Below are 19,771 nucleotides of genomic sequence, written 5' to 3'. Positions count from 1 at the left end.
GGGGTCTGTCATCCGCCTGCTTCTCACTCACACTCGCGCTGATTTGCTTTTTTACACCCTAGAACGTGCCGAGGATTTTCCAAACTAGTTGCTTCACTCTTCTCTTCCAATTAGCCATTTCCTCCTTTGCTCTTGGCTTAGACACCACCTCCTCAGAGAGCCCTCTTAGACCACCTGTCCTGATGCCACAGTGCCCTGTGTTTACTTAATGACACTTAACCATCTGTGAGTATTTTGTCTGACCTGTACCTGGGTATCATCAGCTCTGTGAGGGCAAAACTATGTCTGTTGTGTGGACTGCTTTACCCGTATAGCCTGTCATGTGCAGGAAAACCATCTGAGAAATGAAGCAGCGGCCCAGGCAACCCTGTTGTGCTGGAATTGCCTCATGATGGTGGCGATTACATACAGGGTTAGTCCAGGAGGCATTTGGGAACGGGGACTGGAGCTCAAAAGAAGAGGCTGGGGCTAAAAGTGCAGATTTGGAATTTTCTCTCTTTTGAGCTAATGATTGCAGAGGTGGGAGTGGAGTGAAGTAGAAAGAGAGTGTTTGAGAGAAGGTCCAAGAGCAAGACTTTGGGGGTAGAAGATTGAAACGCAGCAAAAAGCCAAGAGAAGCTGGCAGAAACGGGAGCGAACCGGGAGACTCTTGTCAGGGAAGCCGAGGGAGTGGTGAAAAGCCTGCAGTGCTGAGCCAGGACGGGGCAGTAGCGGGCAGCAGCGGTTGCTTAGAGGTTATGGATGACTTTGAGAGGTTGTTTCTGTCATCTGCTTGGGGGAACCAGATTACAGTAGGTTGTGGTGTGACTGGAGGGCAAGGAAGTGGAGGAAGTAAGTGTAGGTTGCTATTCTGAGAAATTCTGTGACAAAATCAGAGGGTCATGGGGCAGTTACCTTGCTTGACAGGGTAGGATGTTAGAGGAGTACGAAAAAGAGCCAGCGCAGGGCACTTAATCCCAGATATGTAGGTTTGCAAGTCTAGAAGTAGATACTACGTATAGATACTTAAGCATTTGAGAGATTTCAAAACCTGTGGTTTGCAGGCTGGCTTCCCTTTCGGACTGGGGAGTGGGGATGGCATGGTACAGTGATTCTCAGACCATCTGAGGTGAAGGGCGAGTTTAAAAAAATTTTAATCTCCACTAGGTGGAATGATATTTTTGCTAAATGTAATTTTAAAAATGAACTACTAGAAAAATAATCCTACTCTTGGATATTGTGGCACTGTCAAACTACTCTAAAAGTTTCTGAAGGCTTGCTCTCAATTTCCCTATCTCGTCGTAGGATGGTAATGAACGGTTGTGGATGTTCTCAGGCCGCAGGTCTCTCTGAGGAGCACTAATGTAGTGAGTGAGGGAGCGGAAGTTCAGGTGTTTTTCACAAGTGGTCCTCTGACTTCCCAGATGGGCTAGTAAATTCCAGCCTAAGATCACCCAGTAGGAGTTGCATGCCAACACCAGAAAAAAATCGAGACTATTTTCACAACTCCAGGTGTTGTAAAGAAGTCAGTAGTCTTGAATAAGATGTTTGCCCTTTTCCCTTCTGCTAATACTTAAAATTATTTGAAGTAAAGGAAAACTGAACACCTAACAGTTAATGAGTTAATGAGAACTATTAAAACAGGAGAATTATTACCCATCAGTTTTAAAGCCAGGAAGTAGTTAAGAACGTATTCAGAGTTTTATGCAGAATTTAGAGCAATATGAGAAATGTTAATGAATGCTATCTTAGGTTACAACATCATGAATGTTAAGTGAAAAGTCTGAAATTGCATTTTGCTGTAATGATAGCTGGGCAAAAGTACTGCGTGTGTATTTTGTCAGGACATTTTCAGTTCTAAGTGACAGAAATGCGGCTCAAACCAGCTTCACCACAAAGTGGGCATTTACTGGTTTATGAAGAAGTGAGGGACTGGTGGGGTAGAACTGGCCTTTGGTGACTCTCACATCAGGTTCCCATCGGGACCGGCTCTCAAGATGAGAACTGGCTAAATTGTGGGGGTGGGGCAGAGAAATCCCTCAGTGTAAGAATGCTTGTGTCAAAGCCTGAGGCCAGAAAAGGGAAAAGAACGGCCCCCAGCTCTCATGGTGGCTCAGGCACAGTAGTGGTTGAACCCAGGTTCCCATCTTGGCAATTAACCACCAGACGACTCTTCCTCTCTGCCCTGCAGAGTGTCTGCACCCTTCGAACCGACAGGGTTTGTAAGGCAGGGACGCCATTATTTAAATGTGACATTTTAGTACAGATCTTTTGCTCACAGGTTTCAAAGGATTTAAATTGAAGAATTATCTTCATGCTCATTAGCATATAGTTTGTTCCAGCACCTCACTTATTTTCAAAAGGGACTAACTTATTTTCATTCATTCTCCCTATTGGCAATATGAAGAACAAAATGAATCATTCTATTATCAAGATTAATAGCACCAAATAACCAAATAGTGGAATGTCTGTGTCTTCCTTGATTCTGTGTTGTAATTGGGGATTAAACATTTATATTTAGTCTTATTTGGACAATAGTATTCATTTCTTTAGAATATAAATATTTAATTCTGTGGAAAAAGGACCGAGCATACAGTCCTGGTACATTTTAATATTTAACTCCTTTAAACTATTGCTTGACACTTGTGGCTGTTTGTTAGGTCATAGGAATAATTTGACATGGAGAATTTTTGTGTATTGACGTTTTAGCCACGGACTTGACCTGGACTAAGTTCTGGAGAATTCCAGTCATGTGAAAATGTGTACTATGCCCTGACTTCCTGGAAGGAACATACAGACTTTGACTATGCCTAAAACATGTTTAATACACAAAGTTCAAACTAAAAACAGCACAAAATATTTTAAAATTTTTAAAATTCTGGGTCTGAAGGAGCCCAGGCTTTATTCTCAGTTGCTACAACAGATTTCTTTCAAATAATGCATTGGCAAGGTGACAGGTGAGTGACCCGATGTTTGGTTGGGGAATCTACCTCTGAACTTACTGTCCTCTGAAAATGTGGATGTAAACTGGATTATAAATGGTTTGGCATTGATAAAAATATATACAACAATTATAGTTGTTCTTTATATGGCAATTTTTACTGGGCATCTCATGATCTGTTTACCATCTCAAGTGGAAGTCCAAACAAATTTCATTTTTGTAGTAAAAAGTCTTTATTTCCAAAATGATTGGTTAGCCAGAAAAACTATAAACCACCTAACACAAGACTTTGGTAAGAAAGAGATTTGACGCTTCTTATAAATTCCCTCTTGCAAATAAACAAAAAAATAACACGGATGTGACAAGAAACACGTTACCCATTCTCAGCCATTAACCAGTTACCTGGTTTGAAGCCTCCAAAATTAGGATTAAAAATGTACCCAAAAGGGATCAGATACGAACATGAGATACTAGGGTGGCTTGTCCTTAGAGTGACTTAGGAAACACCGTCTTCCTGACCTTCGATGCGCATGGGTTGAGAGTAAGCACGCCTCTAGGCAGCTAAGAGTAATGCTGCAGAAGTGGGCAGATTCTGTATCCAGACTTTTTTTGTCCAAGGAGAAAATTCAGCCTCTTGTTTCTATTCTGCTCCTTTGTTGGGGGAGAAAGCAGTTCACTTAAGGATTAAGAAAACAATGTAGGAAAACTGACACCTCCGGAAAGCTCAGGGATGTGGTAGTAATGGCCCCTCTAGAGTGAGGGAGCAAACCGTTATCTCTTGCCGAATGTTTGAGGCGGATAAAACTGTAAAAAGACCCAACCTCTGAACGCTGAATTAGTTTAAAAACACAAAAGACAGACCCAATGAGTTTTTTATTGAACAGTCTCTCTTGTGTAAAGAAAATAATACAGATTCAAGATTCTAGCATATATATGTTGTGTTTGGAAGTATCCTGATGTGTTTAATGCAAATTCTTAAAATAGTGTATTCAAAGCATTGTATGCATCTCATCCATGACGCGTATTTGGATTAAGCATAATAAAGAAAGCCTGCAACAGAAACAAAATAATTTTAACAGTCAATGAATGAGTAAAACTGCTGATGGACTGAACTTGGTAAAATGTCCTTTTACACTAATTCTTGGTAGTCAGTCTCCCCGAATTTGGTGTGCTGAGTGGTCGGAAGGAGACAGAACGCCCTGCCCTTCCCCACGGTTGTGTCGGAGGACCGGAGCCCTGGGTGGGGGGCTGACGTGCGTTCCACTTCCCACCAGAGCTTCTTGCCCAGCTTGATTCTCTAAGATTCCTTTCTCTCTACATTTCAGTTCTTCTTGGTCTCTGAAGCACTTTTTCTCTCTATAAAATTTTATGACTAAAAAAACCTTTTAAAGTACAGAGAGAGTATTTTTGTTGAAGGAATGGCTTGGTGGGCCGCAGACAGACTTAGCAAAATGTTTGAATGACTAAAAAAATTTTTTTCGTGTTAGAAACTGGTTTGAAAACTTAAAAGTCTAGATGTGTGGCCGAAGATTTTAAAAGCTCAGGTTCGGGACTGCTGGAGAGGCCAGCTTTGCTGCCTTGGCCTCAGTTCTAGTGAGATCTGGTATCAGAAGGTTCGTAAGGCTGGCTTGCTAGGAGAATTATGGCACACACACACACAAAAACCGAAACAAGGGAAAAATATTTTCTGGACTTTGTACCTTTTGCCTTGGGTGTAATAATTGGTTACCTTACGTCCAAATAAAGCAGCCATCATCTCTTTCCTGTGGGGCACCAAGAACCAACATTAAGGGTGAGATAAATGTATTCAGAAATTCTCAGGGAAGGAAGAAAAGCCACTCAACATCAAGGCTCCTCTTCACCTCTCCCAGCTGCTTTCCCCAGGAACTACTGATGACAGGAGACTCACAAGGGGCCTAAAGTCCCACCGAATGAAAAGAGAAGGGCAAACAGTAGTTTCCTGCAGGAGCGAGTAGCAGGCCTAAGACGAGAACGAGGGGAATCTGCCTCCAGCGGCCCGGGAGTGTTTCGTCCCTGCCACACCCGGGGACCGCGACAGAGTAATTTCCACACACAGTTGCCTCTCCATGTGGAGGAGGCCAGGGCCTCTGTCCTGCTGCCCAGGTGGATGCCCCAGAGGGACGTGTTTCCGTTTAGTACAGGGTGGCTGACACTACCCCCTTCTGTGCTAGAGGAGGGCTGGCTGAGGATGGGGGAGCCCCACGCAGCCTGTGCCCACCAAGAAGTGTACAGAAAGGATGTCTCTGGCATCCACAAGACTACGGGGTGGACCACACTGCAGAAATGAAAACTAGTGTACACGATTTAAATTGCATTAAACAAATAAGCAAACAATCCAGCCATTGGTGACTCTGTGGGACCCAGAGTGCAGCCTGGAAGACTTGTGCCCTTGCTAACACGGGTGAACGTTGCATGCTCTGATCTCCTTCTTGTCTTTGCAGCTGGTGAACTGGGAGCTTTTGAACCTCTTCTTGACAGTCATGTAGCGTTCCTGAATCCCGCCTCCACACAGTTTAGTGCATTCCGACCAGGCCGTCCACGGGCGCATCCTACAGCCTGAAAGCATGAGAAGGCCTGGTTAGGCCAGAGAAAGGGGATGGAACAGGGATGCTGAACCCTAGTAAACAACTGTCACATTTAGTTGTCTGGGCTTCTCTGCTCTTGTTTGTAGTGATTTGTTAAATTAAATGGTTAGAGTCCTTATTAGGGACTGCTAGCACATATGTGATAGACTGCAAAAAAGGGCCATAATACTTTGCAGCTCTTCCCATCAAGGGGCAGAGTCTGTTTCTCCACCTCTTGAATCTGGGCTTGGCTGTATGACGTGCTTTGGTCAATGGGACATGAGCAAACATGGCTTGACAAAGCTGCTGGGAACCCTTCCACCACCACGTAAGCAATCCTGACTAGACTGCTGGAGAGGCGATGTGGAGGGAGGCCCCAGCCATCCCATCTGAGGCCCCAGAGATGCAGGCGGGGCCGGTCTGGATCTTCCCGTGCCCGCTGAGCCACCAGCTGACAGTAGCCACATGAATGAGCCTAAGCTAGACTGCAGAATTGTCAGCTGAGCCAGCCCAGGTCACTGAGCTCCAGAATCATGTTAACAAAAGATTGTTTTGGGATGGCTTGTTAATGCAGCAACTGCTCAAGGAGCAATTAACCACCTTCTCTTAGGCTTTGCTCCCCCAAACACTTAGCCTCCAAATACTAAGGAATCTCAAGTATATGTTATTTTTCCTATGTAGATAAACACGCCTTTCGTGAAGAAAACTTCCCTGACCCCAAGAGATTAGATTAGATCTTTTTTAAAAAAAAATGCTTCCATAGCGCTCTATAAATTAGTCCTTTGTAGAACCAATCACATTTATGATTATCCAGTCAACAGTAACGCTGAGTTCCATGGGTTGGTGCCTGCCTGGCACATAGTTGGGCATAATGAATGGTTGTTGACTGGCCAACTGACTGCCAGGTGCAACACACAACATTTGGATATGGGAACAGCTCCGTAATGGAAAGATAGTGAACTGTCAGGTAGCTCCTCATATCTGCAGTTCTCTCATCATCCTAGGTAGAGCTGGAATGTCTTAAAGAAGAGGAAAGCAGAAGGGGTCATTTGAGCTGCACTTTTCAAATAGAAACTCAACGCACCCCTTAGCCTTAGCTTTTACATGGCACCCTCCTCACCCACTGCAGGGAATCCAAAGACCTCTGATGGGCCTGCGCCCAAGACTGAAGCATGGATCTTCCCCACTCATCGTGTCATCAGTTTGCTGATGATACTGCACTCTTGGCTTGGGCCAGCTTATTCAGCAGTGAAGCCCTGGGAAGGAGTTTTCTTTTAAGTCCTGGAAACCCCTCAAGTTATGCTGGAGGAGGACACACAGTCTCTCTCCTGGGCTACAAACGAAATGTAACTGGCCTCTGTGCCTCTGTTTTTGCCACCTCCCAACCACTCAACAGAGGTCTGTTCAAGTCACTCTCTGGCTTAAAACTTTCACCTGAAGAATCAAGTCTCAAATCCTCAGCAAACACTAGATCTTTTATGGTCTGGTCCCTACCTCTCTATCTTGGTTCCCTGCCTCTCCCTTGGTACCATGTGCTCTATCTGCATCCCATTTATTGCCTGAACATGTCTTGCTCTTGGGTTTCTCTGTGCCTTTGCAATTACTATTCCTGCTACCTGGGATGCCTTTCTCTAACTGGCGAACTCCTATAAGTTCTTCAAGACCCATTCTAATTTCCCCTGCTTTGACATCTGCCTGAATCCAGCCTCGCACTTGGGAGCCGTACCTGGGAACTGCTCCCCCTCCGACTCTTCCCTCAGCTGCTCACTCCTCCGGCTCTCTCGGGCCTCCCTCCAGCGCAGCTTCTGGAGGGATGGGTTTCGGAGGCACTTCCGGATGCGGCACTTTTTTCGCTGCACAGTCTCCGGGCAGGGTGCGCCTCCAAACTGAGGCTCCATTTGGATCATCCGGGTTCGAATTATGTGGCCTTTCCCACATGACTTGTTACATTCTGACCACTGGGACCACTCGGTGAGCTCACAGTCAATGGCTGGCAAGACACAGACGGGCGTGAGTGTATCTCATGTCTGACACAAGCTATGGTCACTTACACTCCCCTTTGAACATCTCAGCACAAGGTCATGAGGAATGCAACGCAGGTGCTGTTATCCCATTTTACAGAAGAAGAAACTGAGGCTCCAAGAGGCAGACTGAAATTCATCGGGCCCACGTGGTTGGTAAGCAGTAGATGCAAGATTGGTGCCCAGGTCATAACCCACATCCTATGGCCTCTCTCTGACTCAAGGGCTTTGGGGGGACTTTGAAAATGTGTTCAGAGCCTCTTGCCCTGCTCTGTCGGGTTCTAGATTGTCAAATCAGCCTCAAGTGGCATAGACCAGCCTCCCACAGTCCTGAGGACTTAGATTTTCTCAGGGAAGGCACAGCTCGCTGGGGCCGTTTTTCAGAGCTGAACCCCGTAGACCAATACCAAGGACACTGTGGCTTTTGCAGTAAGACCTAGGCAGCTTCTCTTGTTCTCGACATCATCCTGGGTCCTATCATGGCAGTCTGTGCAAAAAACACAGGAGCCAGAAATGGGAAATTCAGTAGAGAAGGGGCTGGAAGCATGAGATGTCTTATGGTTTATCATGGTACGAGATCCAGCAAATTCTCACAAATGTCGAAGGGAAATAACCCATCATTCTGATTCTCAGGATGTGTCTGTCCTAGGGAGGCAATGTGTCCAGACTCTGTCCTGGCTTTGCAGAGCGAGGGCCGGCTAGATCTAGGAATACTCATTTTGTTCGATAGTTTCAGGCCTTTTCTCCCTGTGGGAGCACAGGCAGCTTTCTTATCTGCAAAATGGGCATAATGGTATTTTTCTCATTAGGCTGTGGGGATTAAATGAGACAATACTCCCACCCAGTTCCTGGCCCACAGTAAGTCTCCATAAATGCTCACTGTCTTCTCCCTTCATTCAGTGGACCCTGTGGATATAGAGTTTAAGTTGGTAATAGCATCTCAGTCAGAAGGTTCTGGAGCCTCAACTCTGGTGAGCTGAGTTGAACTCAGGGTCACTCTTACTTATTAAAAGTCCAGGCTTTATTTAGTTTAGGCTTTATTTAGTCTGGGTCATCTCCACACATGAGTTAGTCTAGCTAAAACAGCTCAGGAACTGTAATAGGTAACATCAGATTGAGGCCTAGACTTGCCAGGTCCAGTGCTTGGCACTTTGTACCGATTATGTGGTTTTGTCCTCAGAGCAACGTAGGAAGTGTTTCCTGCTGTTTACAGATGAGGAACACGGATGCTCAGGAATCTGCTGAAGGTTATGCAGCCTGTAAGGGACAGAGCTGGGATCTGAACCCAGAAGGGCAGCCAGATTAATAACAGGGAGAGGGAGCATGAAACACTAAAAGTGCATTTCAGAGGCAGCCAGAAAACAGATCATAGCAAGTGTGTCCACCACCTGAACGAGAAGCTCTCTTGGAAGACTAGCCAGAAAAACTGGCGTGCCCTCCTTGGAGATTAGTCCCCTATAATATACACAGCTGATCACAGAGGCTGTGGAGGAGATGCGGGTGGGCAGCGAGCTTTTGAGAACTTGGCTGGTTTTCCCGCTGGCTGCTTTTCTTATCAGGGCTGCAAGGGTACAGGAGCCACTGACTTAACGTCCAGCCTCTGGTCATGGGTATATGGTCACAGAGAGGGAAAAAAGAATTAAAAAGCTTCGAAAAACCATGGGTTAGACAAGCCCCTAACTGGGGGTGGGGGTAGGGGAGAGAAAGAATTAAGAAATAAGTTTATTGACCTTGTGCTAAATGTTTTCATCTAAGCCTCCCGGTTAGACTTCACAGCAACTTGCAGTTTATGTGTTTTGTAGACGGTAGTGGGATCCCCATTACTAATGAGGAGATTGACTACGAGTTTAAGTAACTTTGCTGACACAGAGGTCCAAACACACACTCTTTCTCCCCAGCAAGGAGCTGTACTCTAAGACTTAGCAGTATGGTCACCACACGGGGCTGGTTAACGGAGCAGGGAGGTGGGGGGCTTCCCGGAGCTCCAGGACTTACGGCATTCGGGCAGCATGCACTTCTCCACCTGCTCCAGCTCCTCATTGCAGTCCCCGAGTTCGGCCAGAGACTTGAGCATCCGCTGGCGAGTCCGCATGCCCTTCCCACAGGTCACGCTGCAGTCGCTCCACTCGGACCACGGGGACAGCAAGCATGGGATGGTGTCTAGGTCAAGAGCCAGGTTTGCCACTGAGAACAGGCTTCCTTGGCTTTCTTTGCTCTCCTTGTGCCCCCTACCCCGTCTCCCGCTCTGGCCCCTGGAGTAAAGTGAAACTGACTGACAGGTTCAGATAAGAGTGAACCCCATGGAGCGAGAAGTGTCTTAGCAGACTACTGCTCTTCTCACTCCCGCATCTCTCCTGGCTCAGCTGGTGGTCATGACATGACGTCAGATGTGGCTCAGAAATATGAATACACAAGTTCCCACTTGAAACACCACTGAGGATCTGAGTAGGGTCTTACTAGAGACAGAAACATCCCATATGCCCCAAGAGCCGTGCACTAAAAGATAGGCTCAATGCTGCATTTTTGGACACTTTGGTGCTGAAATCCCTACAATGTGTATGTACCTGTGTGCATGTGTGCATTTGTGTAGTGATGTGTGGGCCTAGGTGCATTTGTGCATAAAGCACGTGTTGTAGTGCTTTATGGGGCTAGGGAAGTCCAACACAGGACAAGACTGAGGGGCCCCATGATGCCCTGAGGAATGCACATCCTGCCTACATGTATTACTCCCTCTCCTAAAAAAAAACAAGATACTCTGGGATCCTATAACACAGCTGCAAGTGAATTCTATCCAGAGGCCAGCAGTTTGCCACCTCAGCATTGCTCAGAATGTCCCTCAAAGGAGGCCACTCTCTCTGGGTCCAGTTCATGTCCACACACCTGTGTCCCTCATCTTGCTCCCAGCAGTACCCTGCAAGCACGGTGGACCATATTTACTCCTTCCACCTGCCCAACCTCCTACCTTGATGGTGGTAGTAGTAGGAGGTGCTGTGGTTCTCCATACCGTCCTTGTCCCCTCCCCCACGCCCACCCCCATGCCCACTCACGGCACTCGGGCATCATGCACTTCTCCGCCTGGGACGTCTCGGCCTTGCACATGGAGCCGTCCGCCGGGCTCATCTTGACCATGCGGTGCCGCTTCTTCATGCCCATCCCGCAGGTGGCGCTGCACTCGTCCCACTCGCCCCACTCAGTCATCAGGCAGCTGCTGGGAGCTGGGGAGTCCCGCGGCGTTGGAGTCGTGGCTGCGGCGGCCTCGGGAGTCCCGCCCCCCGCTCCCCGCCCCCCAGCCGCCCGGCGCCCCACTCACAGCACTCCTCGTTGACAGTGCACTTTTCCGTCTCCTCGGTGGGCAGCGTGCACACGGAGCCGTCCTCCGGGAACTGCTTCACGTACCTCTCCCGGGACCGCATGCCCATGCCGCAGGAGATGCTGCAGGGCGACCAGGTGATCCACTCCGACATGGTGCAGGTGGAGCCGTCTGCAACACAAGGGCAGAAACCAAGAAGGAAGCAGCTGGCATTTAAGAGGAATTAGGCAGTTGAGGGTGGAAGGGCACATAAAAGGGGTAAATCTTTACACCAGGAATCTCTCTATGAGGAAATGCCTTTTCCCAGGTTCATGGGGGCACTCAGGAAGGATCACTCCTTATCCCATGAAGTTTGAAAGATGCTTGGATGGCTAGAAGGATGTTTTATATATATATGTGGTATAAGATACAATTCCATCTACATATAATTTAAGTCATAATCCATTTGTATGGTCTAAGAGGTATCATACATTTAGGACCATTAAATAAAATTAAAAATTCACTTCCTCAGTCACTAACCACCTTTTACGTGCTCATTAGCCACATGTGGCCAGTGGCTACCATACTGGACCGTGCAGATAGAGAACACGTCCGTCATCACAGAAAGTTCTGTTGGACACCACTGGAAAGAAATTATATATATTCTGAGATACAATGTAAGCTCTCTTGCTCAGAGGAACCTGAGACTTTAGTTATTGTCTAAAGCTGCCAGTTGCCAGTCTAGAAAAATAGAGAATTTTGTTCCTGAGGGTAGAGTGTGACTGGCCTTGGAACGTAGGGAGCTGAAGTCACAGGGCTGATTTGTAGCCAGAGCAGATTATGCTAAGTGGCCACAGACATCTCAATGCCTAGTTGAGGTTGGTGACAGAAGAGAAAACCCCAGCTGCTAATGGGGAGCCAAGGGTGGGAAGGGAGTGGAGAGGGAGTGTCTGTGTGTGCCAGGAGAGGGGGAGGTAGAGGAAGAATGAGGGAGGCATAGAACCCGCCTTCTGAGTTGATATCTTGGGCTATATACGACTTTGCTTCCATCAGTGGGTCATGATCATGTAGGAGACACTCAGCGGTTGGTGGAAAAGATAATTGAACCTCTCACCATGGCTTGGTGGTCCTGTTTCCAAGGTGGTGAGAAGGGGTGCTGCTCCTGGTGGAAACACAGGTGTGTGTGTGTGTGTGCGCGCACGCGCGTGTGTGTTTGCCTGCTTAGTTCTAAAAAAAGAAGATAGAAATGAAGTCATCTATCCACCCACCCATCCATCCATTTACTCATGTCAATAAGGATTTACTGAACGCTTAGTGGTATGCTCTGAGGTTTAGAAGATGTGTAAGATATGGATCTTGTTCTCCTCCAGAGAGTGAGATAGGCACATAAACTAGCAATAATTCCAGGTATTGAAAATATGACAACAGAAGTAAGCCTAGGGAATTGGGGAACATAGAGGAGAGAAAAACACGTTCCTTCTTGGAGTTCTGGGGAACATTTCACACAAGAGGGCACATCTGAGCGCACCTTTGTTGGGTAAAGGATATTTGCATTTCAGGTGGAGGGAACAGGTCATACAAATGCCCCTGTATAGAGTGTATATGTGTGCGGTAGTGGGAGATGAAGCCAGAAAGAAGGACTGAAGGCAGAGTGTGAGGCCAGCCTGCACATGTCCGCAGGCTGTCATTTGCACATGTGTGATGCCTACACATTGTTATTTAACCTTAGGACAGTGTAGCTAGACAGCGCTGGTGGTGCAGTAAATCACAGCTGGAACCCACACGTTTGACCTGGGGAAGTTCTGACACATGCTATGACATGGATGAACCTTGAGGACATTGTGCTAAGTGAAAATAAGCCAGTTGAAAAACGACAAATACTGTATGATTTCACTTATATGAGGTACCTAGAATAGTCAAATTCATAGAGACAGAAAGTAGAGTGGTGGTTGTCAGGGGCTGGGGAGGGGGAATGGGGAGTTTGTGTTTAATGGGGACAGAGGTTCAGTTTTGCGAGATGAAAAGAGTTCTGGAGATGGACAGTGGTGATGGTTGCACAACAATGTGGATGTAATTAATACCGCTGAACTGGACACAGAAATGGTCAAGATGGTAAATTTGATATCACATACTACCAAAAACAAAGGAGAAAAAAGCAGGCACAGCCCAACATGTTTCAGAACTGTTATTACCACCCAGGAGCCACGTGAACTGATGTGAGGAAGAACTGTTCCCAGCGGAGGGGACATTAAAGACCTCAGCTTCCACCGCAGGCCTCAGGTAGACAGCTCCCCAACCCCAGCCAAAGAAAGACAGCTAGGCTCCAGCGTTGCCAGGCCTGTCACAACTTCCTCCCTGCCTGTTTGTAGGAATGGCCCGTCCATGGCAGGCTTTACTCCCCTCTGAAGTGTCTTTTCATGGACACAAACAGTTAACAATTAACCACCATGGGAGTGTGGCCAGGAGAGGTATTTAAGACTGGCCCCCAGGAAGAGCCAGAAAGTGAATGACCTGCAGTGGGGTAAGCTTTCTTCAATTATCCTCAGCTTGGAAGTGGTTTTCTTCCTGCCATAAACCAGCCCAGCCTATACATCCTGTCCCATTGCCTCATTGCACCTCTGAGAGAGTTAAGATCAGAGTACAGAGAATAGATTTGTCCAGGCAGAGACAGCAGTCCTAGCCTGGAAAGTAGGCAGCTGACCTTTGCACAGCAATCAGCTGAGCGTCATCTTGAAGCTTGAGCCATCATGACATAGGCAGTACAAGCTCAGAGTTCAAGCCTGACCTTGACAATTGCAGAGAGAGACTGAGAATGCTTGCCATCAGCCCAGAGGTCCTGGCACAGGAAGTGAGTGCTCCAACTCAGGCGGGGGTGGGACGTACACCACGGTCCATAAATGACAGAGAATTAGGGCAAGGGATCTAGATTCAATCTTGGCCCTCCTGTTCACCTGCTTCATAAAAAGACTGGTGTTAAGGCCCAGAAGCAGGCTGCTTGCTATTTGCAATTTGTCATAAGATGTTTGTTGGCTCTTCAGGAATATTTAGTTCCATGGCTGGGGAGGGAGAGGGTGGTCAGCCAGTCTCAAGAATTCTTTTGATGTCGTAAGACACGTTTTGTGTTCAGAGCCCTCAAGACATTGTTGGAGAGGGGAGTCCGCCCCAGGGGGACCCTGCTGACAACTTCAGTCAGGGTCCTGGTGCCCCCACTAGGGACGCTGCCTGACCAGGTATGAGGGGCTGGCATAGCCAGGCCAGGCCTCCCTTCCTGAGCCTCTGCCAGCCCCTCGCTGGCCTCGGTTGTCTCCTCACCTTCGTCACTGCAGCCCGGGCCCATGCAGGGCTGGAAGTCCTGGGTGTCAGGACAGGCGACACTCAGGTCCAGCTGTGCCTTCAGCATGCGCTGCCGCATCCTCTTGCCTTTGTCGCAGGTGGAGGAGCTGCAAGCGGACCACGGGGACCAGTTGGAGTAGATGCAGGTTTCGGGGGTGTCATCTGGAAAGAGCATGTGACACGTTTTCCCTGGGAGCCTGTGGAAGCTGTGTCTGGCCCTCTCCCCAGACAAGCTCATTTGGGGACAAGAAAACCCTGCTTCCTGACTAGCCTCAGTGAGCCCGGGACTCCTGGGATGGAAGCAGGCATTTACTTCCCTTTGAAAATTACGTTTTAGCATTCTATTAATCAATATCTAAATAACGTAATAATAAGGAAGATTCTCTTACTATCCCTTCCCCTCCATGTGTGAACGTCTTGTCATTTCCAGTCCCTCGCCTTGGCAGACTTCGTTCCGCACAGGTGGGGTGTATCATAGGCAGTTTGGGGAAGCACAGGCTTCTTTGTCTTGCTGCTTTGTCTCCCCAGGGATCCCATACACAGATGTCATGATAAGAATAAGGGCAGCCAGTGTTCACTGAGCACTCGTCATGTGCCAGCATCATTCTACGACCCTTCCCTGCTTTATCCCATTTGATCCTTAATGACAACTCTCCACGAGGCAGCTTCTGTTATTATCCCCACTTTACAGGCGAGGAAACCATGGTAGAAAGGCGAGCTTCTTGCCCAAAGTCACAAAATGAGATCCCAGGTTGTCTGGCTCCAGATCCCATGAGAAAACTTGAGCTGAAGCCATGGCTGTGCCACTCCCTCCTGACTGTAGGATCTGGGCCTCACTTTCCTTGCTGGGGGAATGGATGCACCCACACTTGCCTCACAGGCCAGTGTGAGAATCAAAGCAGAGAGTGATGGGAATACTGTGAAGCTATGCAAGTAGCATTTACGTGATCATTTTAAAGGCCCGATACTGTTGAGTACATATTCCAATGTCATACCTTCACCAATCCCCTTATACGTTGTGCCTAGTCTTGGCCTTGTTTTGGGTTATCTCCCAAGCAGAAATCCTCCAAGACCGGATTACCAAGTCAAAGGATATAATATTTTTGTGGCTCTTAAAACATGTTAGCAAATTGCTTTCCCAAAAGATTGTGCCCATTTATGTTGCCACCTGCAACAAAGGAAAACAACGTACCTTCATCTTTCTCTTCTGGAGCCAGGTCTGCTACAATATCATCAACGTTGTCAGGTACAATATTGCATTGTTCCCCCTGCAAAAGGAATTTTACTTGAAGGGCTCACATTAAAGAATGGAATGTGTGGGGGAAAGATGAGGAAGGATATAAAATCTAATGCCCATCCTGTGTACAAATCCCAGGCCACAGCAGAGTTCTGGGCCAATGGTTACAATCTGATTGAAAAAGAAACGACAATAAAGCCATAGCTTCCTACTTCCTGACCTATGACAGACATTAGTAATCGATTATGGAACTCATGATGAAAGCTGTTTGCCTGGATCAAATCATTCAGTGAAGCATCCAACTCTACTTCTGTGTTAATTTTTCTCATTTACATCTTATGAATTAATTTGCATACTAGAAACCCTGGGAAGTCCAGAAATTCCATATTTTGGAATATGTCAGGGATCCTAAGATTCTAGAGCAGAAAGGGGTACAGTCTCCTTGCACTACAGGCTCTGTGCCAGGGTGAGCTCTAACCCAGTACCTTCCGGGCGATTCTCTCGATGACAACTCGGGCTACTTGAGTGATGGACCCGCCCTCTGGATCATAAAAAGGACTCTGAGGATGGTCCAGACTGGTCAGGGGCCGGATTTTCTCCTGGGGAATTGTGGGCTTGTTGGGTGACTGCAGTGGGGGAAAAAACACAGATACAGAGAGTGGGATTGAAAACCACAAAAGCAATTTTGTTGTTAAATGATCAGAACACAAACCATGATAGGAATTTAACAGCAAGGATAACTGTGATATATTTACGGAATTCTATTCATGCCATGTGTTGTGCGTGGAAATCTGCAGATCCATCCTTTCAAATTCTCCCATATACACGGTAGGATTATTATGCCCTGATGAAGAAGGCCAGTTTCAGTGAGATCGGCCCAGCTAGGCACTGGCTGAGCCAGGCAGTCCTGAATCCAGAGCTCTTGCTACTAGACCAGGCGTTTGTCTGAGAGGGTCACATGACAATAAACATTTTAGGCTGTGTGGGCCATACTATGTGACAACTACTCCACTTAGCTGTTGTAGTTGTGAGAAAGCAGCCCCCGACAACATGGAATCGAATGCATGAGGCTGGTTCTGAAACTTTGTTTGCAAATCAGGTGGGAGGCCCGATTTGGCCCATGAACCATAGTTTACCAACATCTATTCTAGATTGTTCTACACTGGTTTTCTGATGGCTCCACATTTTGATGCAGTGGGTGTGCTGACCATATCTGAGGAATACTGACATTCAGGAGAGAATCCAAACTCGGTCTGGCTGTCCAGAACCCTTCAGAATCTGGCCCAGAGAAATGTACGTTGACTTCCTGCTGTTCCCCATTCTGTCTCTCTGCCTCCGGGTCTGTTGCCAGCTGTTCCCTAGCTTACCTGGGGACTGCTGTGGCAGATCCCCCCTCCGTGCTTTCTTGGCCAGCTGCACAGACACTCCCCAGGGCCCAGGTCATACAGCATGTGAGTATGTGATGGGACCACGCTGGCCTCCCCTCCCAGATGGTGAGCTCATCTAGGACACAGCCTGGGCCGGACTCATCTCTGTGTCCAGTACCCCAGAACAGGGCTGGACAGGGAGGCGGTGCTCAGGAAGGTTTACCACTCACCACCCCAGGCACACGCCTACCTCATAGGTCACCCCACTGTCGGTGCCGGCGTCCCAGGGAATCAGGTCTTGCACCACCTTCTGGACCCAGCCACATTCCTTGGTGCACAGATCCTCCGCCGACAGGCCCACGTTCCAGTCAGGACTGGGGCCCATCATGGTCAGGAAGGACATTAAGTGACGCGTCCTGTCCACGGAAAATTCAGCCGAGGGTGCTGCTCTCCTGGAAACCAAATACAGAGACCATTACGTTAGGGACTCCCGGGGTGCACGTTCTGAGGGACATCTGGCCAGACCATGATGAAAGGACGAGAGGCACAGAAAGAAGGGAGAGTCTCAGTCCCCCTCTGAACTCTGCCTTCGGCTACTACTGGTTTACAGCCTTCTCTGTCCTGAGCCCATCCATTGGTCCCTGTGGAGAGAACCATAAGCTGCCTCTATCCAGTTTTAATGTGTCCGCAGCACTTACTATGATTTTGTATTTGCTAGCTTCTTTGTTTGTTCAGCTGTTTATTGACTGTCCTCTCTCACTGGAGTGTAAGCTTGGGGAAAGCAGGGTCTGCCCTCTTCATGGCTTTATTTCCAGTGCCGATAGCAGTGCCTGGCACAGAGGAGATGCTCAGTAAATGTTTCTGAATAAATGAATGAACAAATACTTTGTGCTGTGTGTGCGCCCAGCTGTGCTGGACGCGAGATGAACTTTATAAATGAAAACTGCTTAACAGCACCCCAAGCCTTTTCGTATACATTCTCATAATGGACTTAGGGGAAGGATTATTGGCTCCAATTTGTGAGTGAGGAAACTGAGGCTCAGAAGGGTTATGTAACTTGTCCAGAGTCACAAAGAGAAGTAGTGGAATGGAGATAACTCAAGTCCATACTATTTCAAGGTCAGTGTTCTTTTCATCAGCAGTTTCTAAATCCTCTGCCCTCCGCCTTTCTTACTCTACTGAGATCTACAGTGTGCCGTCAGAGGGGGCATCTCCCCCAGCAAGCTGCCTCCATTGCCCTCCAGAGGCCGCTCACAGCAGGGTTCTGTCCTGGCACCATAACCGATTCCCTGGCCACTGCCTCCAGTTGTCGAGCAGGGACCAGCTGTAGAGCCCGAGACGTTTGCCTGACAAGCCCTGAGCTCTGAGAGGCAGTCCTTCAAGCTCTGTCTCCTCGTGTTGCTAGGAGGTCTTAGGCGTGGACAGGGCTATATGAGATCAGTGGAGGTGGCCCCACCACAAGGCTTGGTTAGAGAGTCATATCACTCAGTGCACACTTGGTGGCAGACCCACGTCATTTTATTTTCGCCTCATGACAATCCTGTGGCGTTAGAATTATTATCTCATTTTGTAGAAAAGAAAGGAAAGCCCCTAGAGGTTAATGAACTTAGAGACGCAGCTAGCAGACGGCTGAGGTTTGAAAGCAGCTCCGCCTGACTCTACACCAGGCTGCTAATCGTGGGGAATCCTTGGCGGGGACCAGCTTGTCTGTTCAACCCAGCTGGCAGCTGGTCCACCTCAGCTGTTTGGGAGTCCCTCTGCCCCTCTGTTGCGATCACCTGCTTCTGGCTGTCCTCACCTGCACCCAGGAAGTGAAGACTCCAGACCTTGTTGGGCCCTGTGGAACTGGACCCGTTGGGCTCTGGCAGGCCAGATGGGATCAAACAATGAGCAGAGAGTGAGAGAAGCCGGGGTGTACATCCTGGCACCACCTCTTATGGCTGTGTATCCTTGGACAAATGACCAAACCTTTCTGTGCCTCAGCGAGCAGATCTATAAAATGGGGTTCCTCATATGTCTCCTCTGAAGGATTATTATGAGTGTTTAATGAGAGAACTTGCATACAGTAATTAGCCCAGTGCCTGGCACTGAGCTATTACTGCTATTGAGAGAAGAAGCAGTGTAAGGTCATATGGATATCAGAAAAGAGAGAGGAGTGGAGGGAGGCCTCCCTGAGCAGACTTCACAGTTTAGCTTGATGCCAGTCTAGGCTCTGGCACAGGGGTGGGGGGAGAGCCTGGCCGGAGCCCTAGCTTTGTCTCCCTCTCCAGCCTCCCCTGTCCCACCCCATCCCCCACTGCCCAGAGGCTCCCCGTGCCCAGGCCAGGCCAGCCTAGCTGCAGGCCCACATGCCCTTGCATCTGCTGCAAAAGCTCTTCTTCAGGGGTTGGCAAGGTGTGGTCCTTGTGTGCCCTGGGAACTTGTTAGAAATGCAAATTACCGGGCCCCTCTCCAGATCTACTTACTCAGAGACTCTGGGGGTAGGACCAGCATTTTCTTTTAATAATCCCTCTAGGTGATCCTAATGCACAAGTCTGAGAATCATGGGTCTGCTCATCTTTCAGCCTCAGGTCATGAGTCACCTCATCCAGGAGCCTTTCTGATCCCTCAGATGGAGGCCAGTGCCCTTGGTCTGTGGGTCTCTGGAGCTGCGCTCTATGATTGTCATCGCTTTCTCATTGTTTGGTCTTCCCCACAAGACGGGGAGCTCCTTGAGGGCAGAAACCCTAAGTTTCACAGCTGCATCTCGGTTCCTAGGGGTCCAGTGGGCCAGCTGAACAAGTGGATAAGTGGACGTGTGATGACCTGAGCTCCACTCCTCCCTAGCTCTAGATCTCGGGCAAATAAGTCACTCACAACCTTCCAGCTTCAGTTTCTTCGTCTGACATTGCTTCCCTGTGGTGGTTCTGTGAGGCTCAAGTGAAATGCTTTATTAGGAAGCCCTTAAAAACTGCTCGAGTCCCACACTTACCCAGTCTGCTCTTTGGTTAGGCACAAATCAGGGGATTTCGTTTCCTTT

The 19,771-nt window shown here is 48.1% G+C and overlaps 1 protein-coding gene across 1 annotated transcript in view; it reads right to left on the bottom strand.

Moving 5' to 3' along the window:
- Window positions 1–3,134: 3,134 nt before the first annotated feature.
- The window catches only part of SPON1 (spondin 1), a 245,450-nt gene continuing 228,813 nt past the window's right edge, over window positions 3,135–19,771 (bottom strand). Inside the window, exons 8-16 of the mRNA XM_023646077.2 lie at window positions 17,003–17,204; window positions 15,871–16,011; window positions 15,341–15,416; window positions 14,128–14,310; window positions 10,837–11,007; window positions 10,574–10,741; window positions 9,522–9,686; window positions 7,232–7,495; window positions 3,135–5,497 (exon numbers count right to left, since the gene is read on the bottom strand). Of these exons, the coding sequence (XP_023501845.2) occupies window positions 5,334–5,497; window positions 7,232–7,495; window positions 9,522–9,686; window positions 10,574–10,741; window positions 10,837–11,007; window positions 14,128–14,310; window positions 15,341–15,416; window positions 15,871–16,011; window positions 17,003–17,204 (1,534 nt within the window). The 3' untranslated portion in view covers window positions 3,135–5,333. The remainder of the gene's footprint in view (window positions 5,498–7,231; window positions 7,496–9,521; window positions 9,687–10,573; window positions 10,742–10,836; window positions 11,008–14,127; window positions 14,311–15,340; window positions 15,417–15,870; window positions 16,012–17,002; window positions 17,205–19,771) is intronic.

This window comes from Equus caballus, chromosome 7, assembly GCF_041296265.1.
Source record: "Equus caballus isolate H_3958 breed thoroughbred chromosome 7, TB-T2T, whole genome shotgun sequence".
NCBI lineage: Eukaryota > Metazoa > Chordata > Mammalia > Perissodactyla > Equidae > Equus > Equus caballus.
This window is presented reverse-complemented; position numbering and strand designations above follow the sequence as displayed.